The sequence below is a fragment of the Girardinichthys multiradiatus genome, chromosome 21 (assembly GCF_021462225.1).
Source record: "Girardinichthys multiradiatus isolate DD_20200921_A chromosome 21, DD_fGirMul_XY1, whole genome shotgun sequence".
Lineage (NCBI taxonomy): Eukaryota > Metazoa > Chordata > Actinopteri > Cyprinodontiformes > Goodeidae > Girardinichthys > Girardinichthys multiradiatus.
Genome location: NC_061813.1, coordinates 32,247,371 through 32,267,591, shown reverse-complemented (window position 1 = coordinate 32,267,591; position 20,221 = coordinate 32,247,371). Strand labels below are relative to the sequence as shown.

Below are 20,221 nucleotides of genomic sequence, written 5' to 3'. Positions count from 1 at the left end.
CATATTTTGGACACTTGGGTGAAGAGAGGGGCTGAGCTGTCCACTGATCACCACCTGGTGGTGAGTTGGATCCGCTGGAGGAGGAGAAAGCCGGACAGACTTGGCAGGCCCAAACGCATAGTGAGGGTCTGCTGGGAACATCTGGCAGAGCCCATGGCCAGGGATGTATTCAAGTCCCACCTCCGGGAGAGCTTTGACCAGATTCCGGGGGATGTTGAAGACATAGAGTCCGAGTGGACCATGTTCTCCGCATCTATTGTCGTTGCTGCTGCCCGTAGCTTCGGCCGTAAGGTCTGCAGTGCCTGTTGCGGCGGCAACCCACGAACCCGGTGGTGGACACCGGCAGTAAGGGATGCTGTCAAGCTGAAGAAGGAGTCCTATTGGCTGTGGTTGGCTTGTGGGACTCCTGAGGCGGCTGACGGGTACCGTGGGGCCAAGCATGCTGCGGCCTGGGCCGTGGCAGAGGCAAAAACTCGGGCCTGGGAGGAGTTCGGTGAGGCCATAGAGAAGGACTACTGGTTGGCCTCGAAGCGATTCTGGCAAACCGTCCGCCGCCTCAGGAGGGGGAAGCAGTGCTTTGCCAACACTGTTTACAGTGGGGGTGGGAGGCTGCTGACCTCAACTGGGTACATTATCGGGCGGTGGAAGGAGTACTTCGAGGATCTCCTCAATCCTGCCATCACACATTCCCTGGTGGAAACAGAGGCTGGGGACTCGGGGTTGGACTCTTTCATCACCCAGGTTGAAGTCACCGAGGTGGTTAAAAAGCTCCATGGTGGCAGGGCTTCGGGGGTGGATGAGGTCCGCCCTGAGTACCTCAAGTCTCTGGATGTTGTGGGGCTGTCATGGTTGACACGCCTCTTCAACATTGCGCGGCGGTCGTTGACAATGCCTCTGCACTGGCATAAGAAGAGTGACCGCGGGGTGTGTTCCAACTACAGGGAGATCAGGTAGTCTCCCAGGTAAGGCCTACGCCAGGGTATTGAAGAGAAGAGTCCATCCGATAGTCGAACCTCGGCTTCAGGAGGAGCCGTGTGGTTTTGGTCCCAGCCGTGGAACACTGGACCAGCTCTATACCCTCTACAGGGTACTCAAGGGTTCATGGGAGTTTGCCCAACTGGTCTACATGTGTTTTGTAGACCTGGAGAAACCATTCGACTGTGTCCCTTGTGATGCCCTGTGGGGGTGCTCCAAGAGTTTGGAGTCGGGGGCCCTTTATTAGGGGCCATCCGGTCTCTGTACAAGAGTGGACTCCGGCAGGGCTGCCCTTTGTCACCAGTCCTGTTCATAACTTTTATGGACAGGATTTCTAGGCGCAGCCAAGGGCCAGAGGGGGTCTGGTTTGGGGACCAGAGGATTTCGTCTCTTCTTTTTGCAGATGATGTGGTCCTGCTGGCCCCCTTTAGCCAAGACCTACAGCGTGCACTGGAACGGTTCACAGCCAAGTGTGAAGCGGCTGGGATGAAGATCAGCTCCTCCAAGTCAGAGGCCATGGTTCTCGACCGGAAAGAGATGGCTTGTCCCCTTCAGGTTGGAGGGGAGTTCCTGCCTCAAGTGGAGGAGTTTAAGTATTTCGGGGTCTTGTTCACGAGTGGGGGAAGAATGGAGCGGGAGATCGACAGATGGATCGGTGCGGCTGCCACAGTAATGGGGGCGCAGTGCCGGTCTGTTGTGGTGAACAGAGAGCTGAGCCAGAAAGCGAAGCTCTTGATTTACCGGTCAGTCTATGTTCCTACCCTCACCTATGGCAATGAACTTTGGGTCATGACCGAAAGAACGAGATCCCGGATACAAGTGGCTGAAATGAGCTTCCTCCGTAGGGAGGCCGGGCACTCCCTTAGAGATAGGGTGAGGAGCTCGGCCATCCGAGTAGAGCCGCGCTCCTCCACATCGAGAGGAGCCAGTTGAGGTGGCTCGGGCATCTATCCTGGACGCCTTCCTCGGGAGGTGTTCCAGGCATGTCTCACCGGGAGGAGGCCCAGGGGACGGCCCAGGACACGCTGGAGGGACTATGTCTCTCGGCTGGCCTGGGAACGCCTTGGACTCTCCCCGGAGGACCTGGAGGAGGTGTCTGGGGAGAGGGACATCTGGGTGTCTCTGCTGAGGCTGCTGCCCTCGCGACCCGGTCCCAGATAAGCAGACGACGATGAGTACAAGTAATTATAAGTGACAGGCTCATGCTTCAGTGTGAAATATGTATGAAAATAAAGCCTCCTAATGCCCCCACAGTGATATGTTGAAGGCAGTGTAAAGGTCAGAAATGCAGTCTAAACAGCTCCGCTATGAAAACTCCCTTCTTACAACATGTTAAATTTCTCTGACCTTCCAGGAGCAACAAATCCATCACACTTTATCCATAAACTAACCTTGTGAACTGACGAACTGTTTACTTGTGTTTGCTCGGCTAGATATATAGTGTTTCACTGTTGACTTTTGCTGTGCCAAGGCTAAAATATTCCTTACAGAGAGATGTTTGTGTGTGTGTCATTGCCACTGGGACATTTTTTACTGCAGAGAGGAGATTTGAGTTGTTTTCTCTCACTAGGGTTGCTCTGTTGCTACACCGGTGCTCTGTTATGTTTGCATCCAAACAGAGAGGTTTGTTTAAATGTGGATTCATCTGTTTTTTTTTTTTTTTTGGGAGGCGGGGGTGTTTGAACTTCTCACCTTGCTGAACAAATACTAAAATGGGTCACTCTGAATGTTTCAGAGCATTTTGACTTGACAAGAAGCAAAAGTTGCCTCGTAGATTTATAGCAATTTTCTTTGAAATTGTAAAGGTTTTTCTTCTGGGGCTTGTCCATGTAAAGAACACAGAGGAGAAAAACATTCAGTGCTGCTTTCCTTATGTTTTCTCCTTCAGCTGTTCTCACTTCTCCTTTTTAATTCGCCTGCAGAGCCAGGAAATCGAAGCAAAAAAAGCTCAGAACAAGACAGACAAAAAAAAAGGCAAAACAATTGCAAGCAGATTTCCAGAAAAAATGAGGAGGCGGGGGAGAGGGACACCAGCTCAGAGAGCAGATCTTTCTGTCTCATAACTCTTCCCTGATTACTGCTCAGTCTTCTCATCCTCTCATTTTGACAGGGAGAGTATGCTGGCCCTGTAGTTTTGAGTATGTTTATATTTTTTTCAAGTTGAGTTACATTTCTCTGGGTCTCTACAGCAGCACATTTGACAGGATTTGGCAGTGACACCACCTGGCTTTCCTTCCTGTAATATTCTGGCTGGGGTTACTATGTTTTTGATGTAATCCACCTGGGTCTTTGGAACTTCTAAGTGGCAGCATGACCACAGTTATGAACCACCTGAACCAACATATCAGTCTATAGTCGTCTCATTTTGTGGTGCGTGTCATTACGTAAGCTTGGAAGTGTTAGCTGTGGTTGCAGTGGCAACGGTACAAAAATGAGAAACAGTTTTTATAATTCCACCGGGAGTTTGGGAAGGTTTTGTGTTTTGCATAGTGACAACTTAAAGAATAAACAGAGACAGATGAATATTATTACAATAGGGGATTGACCGTTCAGTAGAAAGGACACAATTGGATACACAGCTCAAATATACAGGGGTTGGACAATAAAACTGAAACACCTGTCATTTTAGTGTGGGAGGTTTCATGGCTAAATTGGACCAGCCTGGTAGCCAGTCTTCATTGATTGCACATTGCACCAGTAAGAGTAGAGTGTGAAGGTTCAATTAGCAGGGTAAGAGCACAGTTTTGCTCAAAATATTGAAATGCACACAACATTATGGGTGACATATCACAGTTCAAAAGAGGACAAATTGTTGGTGCACGTCTTGCTGGCGCATCTGTGACCAAGACACCAAGTCTTTGTGATGTATCAAGAGCCACGGTATCCAGGGTAATGTCAGCATACCACCAAGAAGGACAAACCACATCCAACAGGATTAACTGTGGACGCAAGAGGAAGCTGTCTGAAAGGGATGTTCGGGTGCTAACCCGGATTGTATCCAAAAAACATAAAACCACGGCTGCCCAAATCACAGCAGAATTAAATGTGCACCTCAACTCCTGTTTCCACCAGAACTGTCCGTCGGAAGCTCCACAGGGTCAATATACACGACCGGGCTGCTATAGCCAAACCTTTGGTCACTCATGCCAATGCCAAACGTCAGTTTCAATGGGGCAAGGAGTGCAAATCTTGGGCTGTGGACAATGTGAAACATGTATTGTTCAGCAAGACTGGTGAAAGATTGGTTTGATGAACATGAAAGTGAAGTTGAACATCTCCCATGACCTGTACAGTCACCAGATCTAAATATTATTGAGCCACTTTGGGTGTTTTGGAGGAGCGAGTCAGGAAACGTTTTCCTCCACCAGTATCACGTAGTGACCTGGCCACTATCCTGCAAGAAGAATGGCTTAAAATCCCTCTGACCCCTGTGCAGGACTTGTATATGTCATTCCCAAGATGAATTGACGCTGCATTGGCCGCAAAAGGAGGCCCTACACCATACTAATAAATTATTGTGGTCTAAAACCAGGTGTTTCAGTTTCATTGTCCAACCCCTGTACATATTACTATTACTATACAGGTCCTTCTCAAAATATTAGCATATTGTGATAAAGTTCATTATTTTCCATAATGTCATGATGAAAATTTAACATTCATATATTTTAGATTCATTGCACACTAACTGAAATATTTCAGGTCTTTTATTGTCTTAATACGGATGATTGTGGCATACAGCTCATGAAAACCCAAAATTCCTATCTCACAAAATTAGCATATTTCATCCGACCAATAAAAGAAAAGTGTTTTTAATACAAAAAACGTCAACCTTCAAATAATCATGTACAGTTATGCACTCAATACTTGGTCGGGAATCCTTTGGCAGAAATGACTGCTTCAATGCGGCGTGGCATGGAAGCAATCAGCCTGTGGCACTGCTGAGGTCTTATGGAGGCCCAGGATGCCCAGGATGCCTGTGCACGGTGGCTCTGGATGTTTCTACTCCAGACTCAGTCCACTGCTTCCGCAGGTCCCCCAAGGTCTGGAATCGGCCCTTCTCCACAATCTTCCTCAGGCTCCAGTCACCTCTTCTCGTTGTGCAGCGTTTTCTGCCACACTTTTTCCTTCCCACAGACTTCCCACTGAGGTGCCTTGATACAGCACTCTGGGAACTGCCTATTCGTTCAGAAATTTCTTTCTGTGTCTTACCCTCTTGCTTGAGGGTGTCAATAGTGGCCTTCTGGACAGCAGTCAGGTCGGCAGTCTTACCCATGATTGGGGTTTTGAGTGATGAACCAGGCTGGGAGTTTTAAAGGCCTCAGGAATCTTTTGCAGGTGTTTAGAGTTAACTCGTTGATTCAGATGATTAGGTTCATAGCTCGTTTAGAGACCCTTTTAATGATATGCTAATTTTATGAGATAGGAATTTTGGGTTTTCATGAGCTGTATGCCACAATCATCCGTATTAAGACAATAAAAGACCTGAAATATTTCAGTTAGTGTGCAATGAATCTAAAATATATGAATGTTAAATTTTCATCATGACATTATGGAAAATAATGAACTTTATCACAATATGCTAATATTTTGAGAAGGACCTGTATATGGCCTGAGTTTTCATACATGGTACAAACCATCACAGTACTGCAAAAGAGACAGACATTGTTTTTTATTGCTTTTTGTTACGTCCTGCTATCAAAAGTTCTCCACACTAAACTAATGTAAGAATGGCTGATGATAAGGAGATGTTTGAGCGAAAAAACCCAGCTGTATAAGATAATATTTTTTCTAAAAAAATTCAAGCATACATTTTCAATATGGAATTGTACTGTTCTCACTCAAAACTCTTTAATATTTTTAATATTGTACAGGCCCTTCTCAAAATATTAGCATATTGTGATAAAGTTCATTCTTTTCCATAATGTCATGATGAAAATTTAACATTCATATATTTTAGATTCATTGCACACTAACTGAAATATTTCAGGTCTTTATTGTCTTAATACGGATGATTTTGGCATACAGCTCATGAAAACCCAAAATTCCTATCTCACAAAATTAGCATATCATTAAAAGGGTCTCTAAACGAGCTATGAACCTAATCATCTGAATCAACGAGTTAACTCTAAACACCTGCAAAAGATTCCTGAGGCCTTTAAAACTCCCAGCCTGGTTCATCACTCAAAACCCCAATCATGGGTAAGACTGCCGACCTGACTGCTGTCCAGAAGGCCACTATTGACACCCTCAAGCAAGAGGGTAAGACACAAAAAGAAATTTCTGAACGAATAGGCAGTTCCCAGAGTGCTGTATCAAGGCACCTCAGTGGGAAGTCTGTGGGAAGGAAAAAGTGTGGCAGAAAACGCTGCACAACGAGAAGAGGTGACCGGACCCTGAGGAAGATTGTGGAGAAGGGCCGATTCCAGACCTTGGGGGACCTGCGGAAGCAGTGGACTGAGTCTGGAGTAGAAACATCCAGAGCCACCGTGCACAGGCGTGTGCAGGAAATGGGCTACAGGTGCCGCATTCCCCAGGTCAAGCCACTTTTGAACCAGAAACAGCGGCAGAAGAGCCAGACCTGGGCTACAGAGAAGCAGCACTGGACTGTTGCTCAGTGGTCCAAAGTACTTTTTTCGGATGAAAGCAAATCCTGCATGTCATTCGGAAATCAAGGTGCCAGAGTCTGGAGGAAGACTGGGGAGAAGGAAATGCCAAAATGCCAGAAGTCCAGTGTCAAGTACCCACAGTCAGTGATGGTCTGGGGTGCCGTGTCAGCTGCTGGTGTTGGTCCACTGTGTTTTATCAAGGGCAGGGTCAATGCAGCTAGCTATCAGGAGATTTTGGAGCACTTCATGCTTCCATCTGCTGAAAAGCTTTATGGAGATGAAGATTTCATTTTTCAGCACGACCTGGCACCTGCTCACAGTGCCAAAAACCACTGGTAAATGGTTTACTGACCATGGTATCACTGTGCTCAATTGGCCTGCCAACTCTCCTGACCTGAACCCCATAGAGAATCTGTGGGATATTGTGAAGAGAACGTTGAGAGACTCAAGACCCAACACTCTGAATGAGCTAAAGGCCGCTATCGAAGCATCCTGGGCCTCCATAAGACCTCAGCAGTGCCACAGGCTGATTGCCTCCATGCCACGCCGCATTGAAGCAGTCATTTCTGCAAAAGGATTCCCGACCAAGTATTGAGTGCATAACTGTACATGATTATTTGAAGGTTGACGTTTTTTGTATTAAAAACACTTTTCTTTTATTGGTCGGATGAAATATGCTAATTTTGTGAGATAGGAATTTTGGGTTTTCATGAGCTGTATGCCACAATCATCCGTATTAAGACAATAAAAGACCTGAAATATTTCAGTTAGTGTGCAATGAATCTAAAATATATGAATGTTAAATTTTCCTCATGACATTATGGAAAATAATGAACTTTATCACAATATGCTAATATTTTGAGAAGGACCTGTATACTCTTATTTGAATCCCAGACCTCACTCTTCACCTTCCTTTCTCACAGATTTTCTTTGCTCAGTTTCTTTGGAAGAAAGTGATAACTACCTGACAACAGTTTGAGCCAATCAGGCTCAGATTTCTTATAGACACTGACACTGTAAGTCTAACATTCAACATTATCTGACATCAACGATAAATTTGAGAAAACTATAGTCGATTTTAAAAAGCCAAATTTTAATCAGGTTTGTTGGCAAAAGTATGGCAACACAGCAAGGCCTCAGCTTAGGCGAGTTTTGATCATATTAATATCTTTGTAGTTTTGGGTATGTTTTTTTTTTTTTTTTGACAAATGGCTTTCCATGGTAGCCCAAAACTCTACGGCAAGTAGTAGCACACACCTTGCTTCTGGGCAATATATGTACTGACAGGTTGCAGTCTTCCTTGCAATATCCATTATCGAAAATTCATAAAGAAAGCTGTTTAGGGATGAATAGTAATATGTGACTGTGTGCAATACTCCGGAGGCAGTGCTATCAAACAGCTATTTAAATCGTTTTAGAATCTGGTAAAGACTAAATTGGTTATGTTTTTTGTTTTGCTTCAATTCTAGTTTCGCCATAATTCATGTCACCACTATGAATGCGATTGTTTATTTAAACATATAATTGTGGTTATTCTCAAATATCTTATAAAGATTTAAGAAGTTTCAGCATATGATGTCTTGTTTTGTTCCATCATTATGATCATCCAAAGGGACAGACAGTCTAAAGGCGTACTGGCAAGATAGCTGGTATGATGAGGTTCGATAAAGGCCCGGTTAGGATGAAAAAGGCCTCAGAGTAACACAATTCTGTTCTAAATGAGTTCCAGGATAAGATATAGAAAATAAGATCTAGAAGTAAAAAGAGAACCATAATAACCGTCATTTAAAGTGAATCCTCTTAGAACCATAAATGTTTAAGCTCTTCCCCCATTTTCTGTTGCTGTAACCACATTAAATCACAACATTTGCTACCCATCATCACCAAATCAAACATTTGGGGCCACTTTCCCTTTTTCATTCCTGCTTGTTAAGGAGTTCTTCTGGGTGCCATGTGTAGCCATATTTCCATCATTCAACACGAGTTTCGCTCTTTGTTCTAAACGTCGTCACGCAACCTGGCCAACATGAATGAACTTTACAGAGAGGCACATTGTGATCTTTACTCCCCCTAACTTCGTCCACCCTCATCTTTGGCATCCCATTTTAACAAAGTTTCAGGAATGACATAATTTCCCAAAAAGCCAGCTCATTTCTTTTTGGAATACACCACATTACTTGATCCTTCCATATGTGTCCTGGAAATGTGGGGTGGACAGACAACACAAAAATGGATTTATGAAAAGGGGTGAAAGCAGAGTATGGAGACTTTTAAAGAGCTCAAGTAGTTGGAAACAAGTTGTAGTGTGGAAAAAACTTTGTGGTTTCTGCAAATCTGCTTCAATGCAGTATCTTGAGACTAGCTGCTGCCTTAAAGAGCAAGATGGAGGTTTGCGGAGAGAAAGAGTGTGTTTCCTGTCCGAGTGTGCACATTGTGTAGGAACTAGCAGATCCTATTGTTTTCCAGGTCGTGCAGTGACGTCTGTTCTTCCTGTAGTGCTGATAGCCAAGCTGCCACACTGTACACTGATATCAACTTCCATGTATTCAATAAAACCTGAGACATACCCAGATGTTTTTCATCTGATGTTTTGTTTTAAATAAAATCGGAGTATGTAACCATCCAGTGCTGATAAACCATTTGTGTGTTTGGTTTTGTTACAGCCTGTTAACTCCTGTTGTTTTTTGATACTTTGGGTTTATGCTTTGGATTGCATCTCTGATTCCTTCACATGCCTGGCCTGGAAGACATTAGGTAACCTTGCAGAGCCGGGACATGTCACGAAGCTAATGACACTGAGGTAATAGATAGGTCCATTCTGCCAGATGCAACAGTAATAATCCTTGGAGCTCCAGACTGGGGTCCTAGCAGAGTCTTGAAGCGCTGAAAGATTCTGACTAGAATCCCCCCGACTTTGGTTTATGACCAAAGTCTGGACTGACCCTGCCTGTGCACTTGTCTCTGTCTGTGCTTAAGGTTTGCAGGTTCTTTTGCCAATATATCTTCTCTCTTGCCCAGTTTTTTCCTTAAAAAGGCCTCAGTCCCATGCTTTTAAGCTGTTTTTCTATACTCCTTTTGTTTTAAATATTTAAGTTTTTATTATTAAAACCGCATCACTCAGAACATCTGAGGCCTCTTTTCTCTTTAGTGATTCCAATGATTGATTTACATTAAACTTCTTGTATGAAAGCACCATCCAGATGTGCCTCAGAAGCAAGGCTAACTTGATGTTAATGAAATCCTGCTGCGGCAGTGCTGTGCATCGGCACAGATCGAGCATTAGCGGCGAATTATTTCAGCCAAGAATGCCTTGCTGTGGCTATATGTTCATTCAGAACGCATGAGATTTTCGTGCACTTCACCAGAGCTCAGTTGTTCATCCAGGGTAAAGGCCAGATGTTCCACTTTTCTCCTCTGATTTCTGAAACCAAGCTGAGTCGTCCACCAGCTGCACTTGCAGCACCTTCAGAAAAAGAGTTCAACAGCTGCATGGTATTTGTTTCGGATAATGATAGACAGATATAAAACATGACACACATGGTAAGCTCATTCAAAGGTTTTTGTGCAGCAACTGGAAGCTTGAAGAATGTTTATCCTTTGATGCTAAAAATTTGAAGTGAATGCTTAATATTCTGAATCTGGATTATGTCTTTTAATCTTGATCAGTCTTCCCTTTTGTCTAGATGAGAAATCAGCAAATGTTTTCAGGATTTTGCATCCTTACCAACATATGATTTTTGTATAGATTTTGGTTATTGGAAAAGATCCATTTGCATTGTCTTGTAAGAATACTCATGTTTGTCAAACTGTTCCATATTTAGTCATATTAATACCAGATCTTCAATATATTTTATAGGGATTTATTTGATAAATTAATGTTGAGTAACACATAACTGTGAAGTGGTTCCATCTGCGGGGTCAGGTTCTGGGGGCAAGATGGGGATGTTGGGTTCAAGGTGTACACCACACATAGCATTTTTGCATATAGGCCCAAAAAGTCGAATTTTGGATTTAAAAGGAACAATAGCCTTTACGTTTAAAGATGCAGATATTTTAGAGGAATTTGGGGTGCCTAGGTGGCTAATCACTTGGGATTTACTCTGTCTGTCAAAGCAGTGTGTAATTTTAAACTCTATCAATACTAAAGAAAATATTTTCTACGTGGCATCATTTTCAATACAGTGGGGGCAAAATACATAAATAACATCTGGGATTTTTTCGAAGTCCCGTTGACAAACGTTTTTCCCCTGCTAGAAATCAGTTGTCCTGTTTAAGTGGCAGGGTTTTGTGATATAAACAAATGAGACCGTTATAAATCATTTCGAAACTTTTACCACTTTCAATGTAACGTATACACTATTGTACAACTCAACTGAAAAATAACTAAATCCATTAGAGGGGAAAACATCAAACACCAAAGAAATGCAATAATTTGGTTAAATTATGCAATAACATTTTTATTTAATTTCAGCATTCATTCTCCCCTTTGGACAACTTGTCTTCATGTGTGGCTGAACAAAAGTCTATTACCCTTTGCTATCAATATGTTATTTATCCATTGCATAAGTGATGGAGAAGTATGAGGGATCCGGGAGAGTTACGGTGTGGAGAAGCCCCAAAGAAGCGTACCACCCAGACTGTGGCATGGCCAGAGTGAAGCATGCGAGTGGATCAGTGATGGTTTGGGCTGCCATATCATGACATTCCCTTGGCCCAATACTTGTGCTAGATGGGTGCGTCACTGCCAAGGACTACCGAACCATTCTTGAGGACCATGTGCATCCAATGGTTCAAACATTATATCCTGAAGGCGGTGCCGTGTATCAGGATGACAATGCACCAATACATACAGCAAGACTGGTGAAACATTGGTTTGATGAACATGAAAGTGAAGTTGAACATCTCCCATGGCCTGCACAGTCACCAGATCTAAATGTTATTGAGCTACTTTGGGGTGTTTTGAAGGAGCGAGTCAGGAAACGTTTTCCTCCACCAGTATCACGTAGTGACATGGCCACTATCCTGCAAGAATGGCTTAAAATCCCGCTGACCACTGTGCAGGACTTGCATATGTCATTCCCAAGACGAATTGACTCTGTATTGGCCGCAAAAGGTTTAGATTTTTAATCTAAAAACTGAAATTTTTGATGTTACAAGTCTAAAAGAAAGTCTCTGAAGAACGTTAAAGAGAAATGAAAAGTCACATTAACTACAATAACATCAACAATCCCAGAGCCAGAGAATCCAAGCAACAGTGAAGCCAACTTTGCTCATCTTATGTGTCTCGGAGTGAGTTGGGTGTTGGGTGGTTTGATTAGTGTCCCTGTATATCCGAAAAGCTGAAACCCTACACTGATCAGTCACACCAACTGGAAGCTACTCTTTAATCAGCTGCAGCTGGTTAGCATGCAGAATCTACAGCATTACTTCAACTTGGAACTGAACAACAAAGGCATTCCTCATTAATCAAGAACTAATAACTCAAATGTTGCTTTGATCTGATGTTTTTCTTTAATGTATTTTTAATATTGTTGATTAAAATTAGACCTGCTTCTTTGTTAACCTTAAAACTATCAGATTTTCCCCCAATTTCTGCAGTATTTCTTTTTTTTTTTGCAGCCAGTTCTTTGCTATGACTTCACAAACATAATGTAATAAAAAACCTAAACTATTAACATCTTGAAATTCTATATATAAAAACCGCAGTGCCATTACTGTCAAGATATATTTCAACAACTGTGTAATCTCAGGCTATTAAACTCTTCTGCATTGAGCTTAAAAATTAATTAATAAAATGGATTTGCTAAAGAAATGAGCTAAATGACCTCTGGAAAATTAAACTTAACAGACCACCTGCAAGACTGTGATGCATTAAACTAAAACAGATTTAAACTCGAAATGCGTTTGCTACAAATTTCCAGATTTCTGCAAATGAGAACTTGGATGTCAGTGAGAAAAACTGTATAAATAAAGGTTAAATAAAATATGAATTTGGATGCAAGTCAGGTTGTAACATCACAGGAATGGCATTTTTTTAGCATAGCCGTGAATCAGACGACATGCGTCTGTGGATGTCATCAGAGCAGAAAGGCAGGCGGCCAAATGAGACTCTGGTCTGGAATAGAGATCTGCAGGACGGCTGCGAGGGCGGCGCCACCGCACAGCTGTCAGATCCACATGACGGGCAGGATGGTGCACATTTGTCATACATGTCGACATAGGTGTCTAAACAGCTGTTTGTTGGTCCAAAGCCATACATTCATCAACGCAGTTCTTACTATAATACAGATGAGCTCTTACACTTGTTTTGCTTTTTGGTCCCAGTAAATGTTTGAGATCATCAAACAAATTTTATTGTCAGATCAAGAAAATCTGAGTGAATACAAAAAGCTGTTTTAAAAAAAAGATTTCATTTATTGGAGTGAAAAATATATCCAAACCCAACCGGTTCTATGTGAAAATTTTGTTGCCTCCTTTGTTATCATCATTTTACCAGCCACTTCCAGACCTGATTATTGCCTTTAGTACAAAATCTAAAGGCAGATTTTTTTGCCCGTTCTTCTTAGCAGTAGTTGCATCAGCTGAGATGCAGTCATGTTAAATGGTGTGCATGTGGCATTGTGTGATACATGGTAATGTCATTGACTTGCAGATGCAACAAATTGAAGGAAATACCTTTTTGGTGAGTTCCACAAAAGTGGCAGCATTCTGATTGCTCTCTTACTAAAGAAGGTTTTTCCAAATTTATAGCGATTTTGTCATCATCCAATAGGTTGTGGACTGTTTTGCAGCATGAAGGCAATCTACCTAATAGCTATATGGAGGTAATGGTTGCGGCAGGAGACTAAAAATGAACAATATCTGGGTTTTAAAATACCAGGGACTGAAAACTGAGTTTCTTTTCTTCTTGCATCAGAAAGCTTTTATGATTTGCTCTCCTGCAATTTACGTAATTTTCCTGATATTAATGCTGCATATTCTGAGTTTTTCATAGTTGTGATGAAAACCCTAACAGTTGGTACACTGTGAATCTTTTCTCAGGATGGGCTTCTGGAAAACAAATAATACCAGCGTACGCTCATCAGCCCATACTGTGACTGTCTCATACAAGAAGAAGAATAATTACCTCATTATTTTTGCCAAAACGCCTGGAAACTGAAGGTTGGAGATCTGTAACTGACATCGCATTTATGACTTGTTGAAATGATGACTATCAGTGATGAATATCAGGATTCATGAGAGGTGTTCACTCAATGCTCCAGCTTAATAGAGACGATACAGAGGGATCAAATCGGATGCCTTGCCTGACAAAGGATTCTGTCGTCTCATTGCACATTGATGGGATCCAGCGATTGCTCCTTCCTGCTGCATCTACGGACAATCTGAGCATACCTGGCAGTCTAAGAAGACGTAATCCTTTAACACAGGGCTGACCACACATAAGCAGCTCCAGCCGTAAACTCCTCTGATGCTTTGAAGCTGCTCGGATAATCTAATGAAGAGGCCCTGGGAGTGCTCGGGCAAACGCCTGGCAGATAAATGTGACATGTTTTTCCCTTCGAACATCCCAAAACATGATAATGTGATCCATGGAAACTCTACTTCATTAAAGATAACTGCTACTTGTGTGACTTGCTTTTTTGACCTCTTTTCCCACCAGCAATATGAAGGTGTGTGAGTTCAAACACAGAGAGAGTGAAGGAGAAGAAATAATTGTATCATCTTTAAACAGGGGCCTTCTTGTAGGCAGTCCTTTAACATGACACCACATACTTTCAGTGTATTTCAAGGGTATATATTAATTTTTCAGACTTTTTAACTGCACATGAAGTTTTGACAATTGATCACTGTTTATTACTAGGCTGGCACGATGTCGTCTGTGGCCTGGGTGAGGTTGGTTTAGTCAAAGAAAAAACCCTGATAGTGTAGCTATTTAAAAGACTTCCTTAAGCAGAAGCTGTGGCTTTAATGCAAAGCCAAAAATTCTTTAATAATGTTATTCGGGTCCTCAAGAAATCATTTAAATAGAACCTGTTGGACATCATGAAGTAGGCCAATAGATCCCAAAAAGCAACTAGAGCTAAACAAATTCAAGAACAGATGAGAAGCAACGTCATCGACATCTATCTGTCTAAAAAGGCTTACAAAGTCATTTCTAAGTCTTTGGGACTCCAGCTCAGTGTTCATGATTCAACAAAACGAAAGAGGCTGGTCAAAAATGGCCAGAGAGCGTTTCAAGGCAAAACTGACAGGAGACCAGCAAGAATACAAGCACCATCTAACATTTGCTAAAAAAAACATCTTGATGATGCCCAAGACTTCTGGAAACAAAAGTGTATCTTTCTGGAAGGTGTGCGTCCTTTTACATCCTTTTACATCTTACGTACAACTAAAAGACCATTTCGGAAAAAAAACACCATATAGAAGGTCAAACATGGTGGTGTTAGTGTGGTGGTCTGGTCTCTGTTGCCTGGGGATTTCTTTTTGCTTGTAGGGAAGTAAAGCTCACACTGTAACAAAATATTTTTTGTCTTCTGTAGTACTTTTATCATTACAGATACTTTCAGGTCATATTTAAAATGTACTCATCAGGTTTTTATTCAGTTTTCGCAAATTAACTGTGAAATTATTAAGACCTTTAGGGTATTGAGAGAGGGCTCTGAGTGGACACAGGACAGATACACAACAGTAAGAAAACAGTTATATAATTTTATTTCAATCACCTTTTTAAATCTTCAAAGCAATCAAAGGGGTTGCTTCATGAAAATACAACAGTGTAGAACATGCTTGATTTTGTGTTTTCAGTCTGATGTGTGTTTAATACGTTTTCTGTCAGATAGAATGCTTATGGGTGGTTTTAATCGAAATCATTCTTCAGAAAACAAAATTGGAGACTTCACTTGAAACCCATGTTCTGAACCTGCACTGAGCAAGACCCACAACCCCAAGTTTCCAACCAAAACTTTGTTTTATTGTATGAACACTTGAATGCTGTAAATGTGATTAATCATGTAAAAGCATTTTGAGTGGTCAATATGACTGGAAACGTATTTTATAAGTTGCATTCATTTATGTTCTCTTGTCTTTCCTTTTTTCAGGTTTAGAGACCAGCACCAGAACACTAAGCACCCCTAGCCCAGGTCTGATATTGCCGTCCAAGTCCTCCACCCTCTCCTCACCCGCCCTTTCAAGTAATGGCCACGAAACTAACTCTTCATCCTCTTCTTCTGCCCATACTGAGACGGTGGCCGTAATCCACGCTCAGCCTGGCGTCCATACTCGCTCCAGACAGTTCAAAGCCCACCACCAAGCCCCTATCAACCTGCTCCCTGACCACAGCATCCTGCAGATCTTCTCCCACCTCCCAACCAACCAGCTTTGCCGATGCGCACGTGTGTGCCGCCGTTGGTACAACCTGGCATGGGACCCTCGGCTGTGGAGCACCATCCGGCTCTCGGGAGAGCTGCTGCATGCTGATCGCGCCATCCGGGTCCTGACCCACAGGTTGTGCCAGGACACTCCCAATGTGTGCCTGACATTAGAGATAGTGGTGGTCAATGGTTGCAAGAGGCTCACTGACCGCGGGCTGCACATTCTGGCCCAATGCTGCCCGGAGCTGCGACGCCTGGAGGTTGCTGGCTGTTACAACATCTCAAACGATGCTGTGTTTGAGGTGGTGTCCCGCTGCCCCAACCTGGAACACCTGGACCTCTCAGGTAAGAAGAATAAAACAAGGGGAAATAGAAATTATTGGGTTCTAGTCATTTTGCTCCTTTACCACTTTTGGATTGCTTCTTACCCAACTTTTTTAGGTACTATGTTTTATATCGCACCGGTGTTAGGAGATTAAATCAATATTCCAATCCAGCATTAATCTATGGACATTCAGCACCAGAACCACCATCAGTAGACCAGGAATTAAGCTCCTTGCTTTGGTCCGAGTTGAGCTGTCCTATCACTCACAGAATAAGCTGGATCTCTGCACTTGTATCATCCTGACCCCCTACCTTTCAGCTTGGCTGACGGAGAAACGTCTCAAACAGCAGCTTGAATCAATAGTCAGTTCTGGTACAGGTCAATGGACTACGTTATCAGGGAGTAGTTCCAATCCTTGGATCACACTGATAAAATATTATGAATACAACAAAGGGGCAATTCCCCTTTATAATTGAGGTGCTGGAATAGCGGTCACTGCTTCTCAGTTATTTCTTGTAAAGCTGGTAAAATCATTAGAGGTACAGAAGCATCTCTGCCAACCTTCAGTTCCCCTGTGGGAGAAGAAAGGCTTTCTTTAACCGAAAGCAGAGGCTGCTTCAACATGAGAAGGGAAGCAATGAGTCTGTTGCTGTCATTAAGGAAGTGACACAAATGACGTTGACTTGCTGTGGACTCTTATGGCACCACTAAGTTAGCACAATGCAAGCTAATTTTGTCTGGGTTTGATTTGAAGAAGCATAACCGTTCAAAATGTCAAAGACTTAAACTAAGCATGTATTCCCCTTGACTGTGCAGTTGGTTTAACTCTGTTGAAATAAAACCAAATACACCAAATTGTCTGGCGCCCTCATGTGTCACAACCCTTGAATAAAGCCTTGCTGTATGCAGCAGTCTGATAATTTTGGTTGCTGTGATGATTCCATCTGTCTTTAGCGAACGTTATAAGATTTCCTCCTGACTCAGTTTTATTGTAAGTGATCCGAGAAAAAAGCCGCAGACCCCATTGTGTTATAAATAACTTCCAAACATCTGTTTAATTTATTCTGTGGTGGATCAAGTGGCTTTCTTCAAAAATCACTTTTTTCAATACGTTCCCCTCTCATTCTTTCTGGATGAATAGAGCTATAAAAGTGACTTTGGAACACAATTTGCATAAACGTTTGAATTCCCCCACTCTATCATCACTGAGTCTGTGTGCATGAGAAGGCTGTCAGTGAAAAAAAAGCCATTGAAAAAGCAAACTCTCACAATAAATATTGATTTGTTTGAAAAAGATATAGCAATTACTAGTCTAATTAATTAAACGAATCCACCCTAATTTATGTACTCTGAGAAAAAAATATATATATACAAAAAACAAAGCAGAAACAATTTTCAAAAACAAAACCACAAATAAAACACACAGGGAAATAGTAATCACATCCCGTATTTCCTTATTGTGGGCATTTCCAATTGTTCCTAACTTAAAAAAAAAAGAAAAAAAAAAAAACAATTTACACAGAAATAAAAATGTGTGTCCTCTTCTACTTTTACTGCGCCTTCAGCTGTGACGACAGTAGGCTGTATTTAAGGTGCAATACCACTGTTGGCCACTTAGCTGCCTTCAAAACGTCTATTCGACCAAACTCATTCAATAAGCATTAAACTCAGATCAAATACGGATTTAATAAATGCTTATTATTTCCTTGCCTATTTTTATTTATTGTTTCGTTATTTTAAACTAAATTATTATTGTCTAATTTATTTGTTTATTTTATAAATATTTACAGGTATACCTATTTTTTAAATACATTTTATTTTTATTTAAAAAATAGGTCCCTACCACAAGTCATTTATAAATTTACAAAATAAACTGTTTGTGGAACTCCCTTAGGATTTTAAAGGCTAGGCAAGACAAGGCAAGTTTATTTATATAGCCCTTTATAGTAGCAAGACAATTCAAAGTGCTGTACATGAAAAGAAAAGAAAAAGAGACATAATAGGAAAAGTACATTACAGTGGCATAAAGGTAATTAAATAATTAATAAACACAAATAATTAAAAAGAATAAAAATTAATAATTCAAATCATAGGATGTTAATAAAAAAGATAAAAACAATTTAAATAAATGATAAAATGATTGATAAGAAAATGAAAGGAAAGTTGGATTGAAAACTAAGTTTTGGTTCTGGTTCTGGGTATGCAGAGTAGATTTGAGCCAGAAGACCTGTGAGGTCTGGGTGGTTGATACACTGACAACAAGTCTGTAATGTATTTTGGTGCTAAGCCATTCAGTGATTTATAGACTAACAGAAATATTTTAAAGTCTATTCTTTGAGATACGGGGAGCTAGTGTAAGGACTGTAGAACCGGGGTGATGTGCTCCACTTTCTTAGTTCTAGTGAGGATGCAGGCAGCAGCGTTCTGGATAAACTGCAGCTGTCTGATCGTCTTTTTAGGCAGACCTGTGAAGACACCGTGGCAGTAATCAATTCTACTAAAGATGAACGCATGAATTAGTTTTTCAAGGTTCTGCTGAGACATTAGTCTTTTAATCCTGGATATGTTCTTTAGGTGATAGAAGGCCAACCTTGTTACTGTCTTTATGTGCCTCTGAAGGTTCAGGTCTGGGTCCATCACTACACCCAGGTTTCGAGCCTGATTGGTGGTTTCTAGGTGTATTAACTGAAGCTGTGTGCTAACTTTTAAATGCTCTTCCTTTGGTCCAAAGATTATGACTTCAGTTTTGTTTTGATTCAGCTGAAGAACATTTTGGCCCATCTATGCATTGATTTCTTCTAAGCATTTACCCAGCGTTTGAATGGGTTCATAGTCACCTGGTGACATCGTAACATATAGCTGTGTGTCGTCTGCATAGTTATGATAACTTATGTTGTTGTTTATTAAAATCTAAGTTAGGGGGAGCATGTAGATATTGAATAGGAGGGGCCCTAAAATGGACCCTTGGGGAACGCCACATGTAATTTTTGTGGTATCTGATGTAATGTTACCTACTGGCACAAAAAAGTCCCTGTCCTTCAAGTAGGATTTAAACCAATCCCGTGCTTTTCCAGAAAGGCCGACCCAGTTCTACAGGCGCTCTAATAAAATGGACTGATCAACAGTGTCGAATGCTGCACTAAGGTCCAATAATACCAGCACTGTGGTTCTTCCACAGTCTGCATTTATACGGATGTCATTGAACACCTTGACAAGAGCAGTCTGTGTACTGTGGTGAGCACGGAAGCCTGACTGGAAGACATCGAAGCGGCTGGTCGTTGTTAGGAAGTTGTGGAGATTTGAGATAGGCCTGTAGTTCTGTAGTAGCAGCTTGTCCAAGTTGCTCTTTTTCAATAGAGGTTTGATTATTGCTGTTTTTAGGGCCTGGGGGAAAACACCTGACAAAAGGGACATGTTTATTATTTGAGTTAAATTAGATGTTATTGCAGGCAAAGCTTTCTTAAGGAAAGCTGTGGGTAAAAGATCGAGACAGCAGGAAGAAGAGCTCAGTTGCTGTACGATTTCTTCTAAGATTTTGTAGTTTATTTGGTGAAATTGGGAAATTTTGTCAAAATCAGTTCTGGTTGGAGACAACATTGGTACTGGACTTGATATGGATGTGCTGACTCCCCCTGTGATCTTTTGGGTTTTTTCAGTGAAGAAGTTAGCAAATTTATTGCAGGCCCTGGTAGAGTGGAGTTCAGATGCTACATTTACAGGAGGGTTTGTTAACATGTCGACCGTGGCAAATAATGCACGAGCATTGTTTATGTTTTTGCTGATGAAGTCAGAAAAGAAAGATTCCCTTGCATTTTTCAGTTGTAGGTTATATCTGTAGAGTCTCTCTTTATAGATAATATAGTGAACCTGGAGTTCAGTCTTTCGCCACCTGCGTTCAGCTTTTCAACACTCCTTTTTTTCACTTCTGATTGGTGGAGCACTTC

General features: G+C 41.8%; 1 protein-coding gene across 1 annotated transcript in view; it reads left to right on the top strand.

Annotated features, from left to right (window-relative positions):
- LOC124857716 (F-box/LRR-repeat protein 7-like) overlaps positions 1–20,221 on the top strand; it is a 35,718-nt gene that overhangs the window by 12,777 nt on the left and 2,720 nt on the right. The window contains exon 3 of the mRNA XM_047349086.1: positions 15,680–16,297. Coding sequence (XP_047205042.1) covers positions 15,680–16,297 — 618 coding nt within the window. The remainder of the gene's footprint in view (positions 1–15,679; positions 16,298–20,221) is intronic.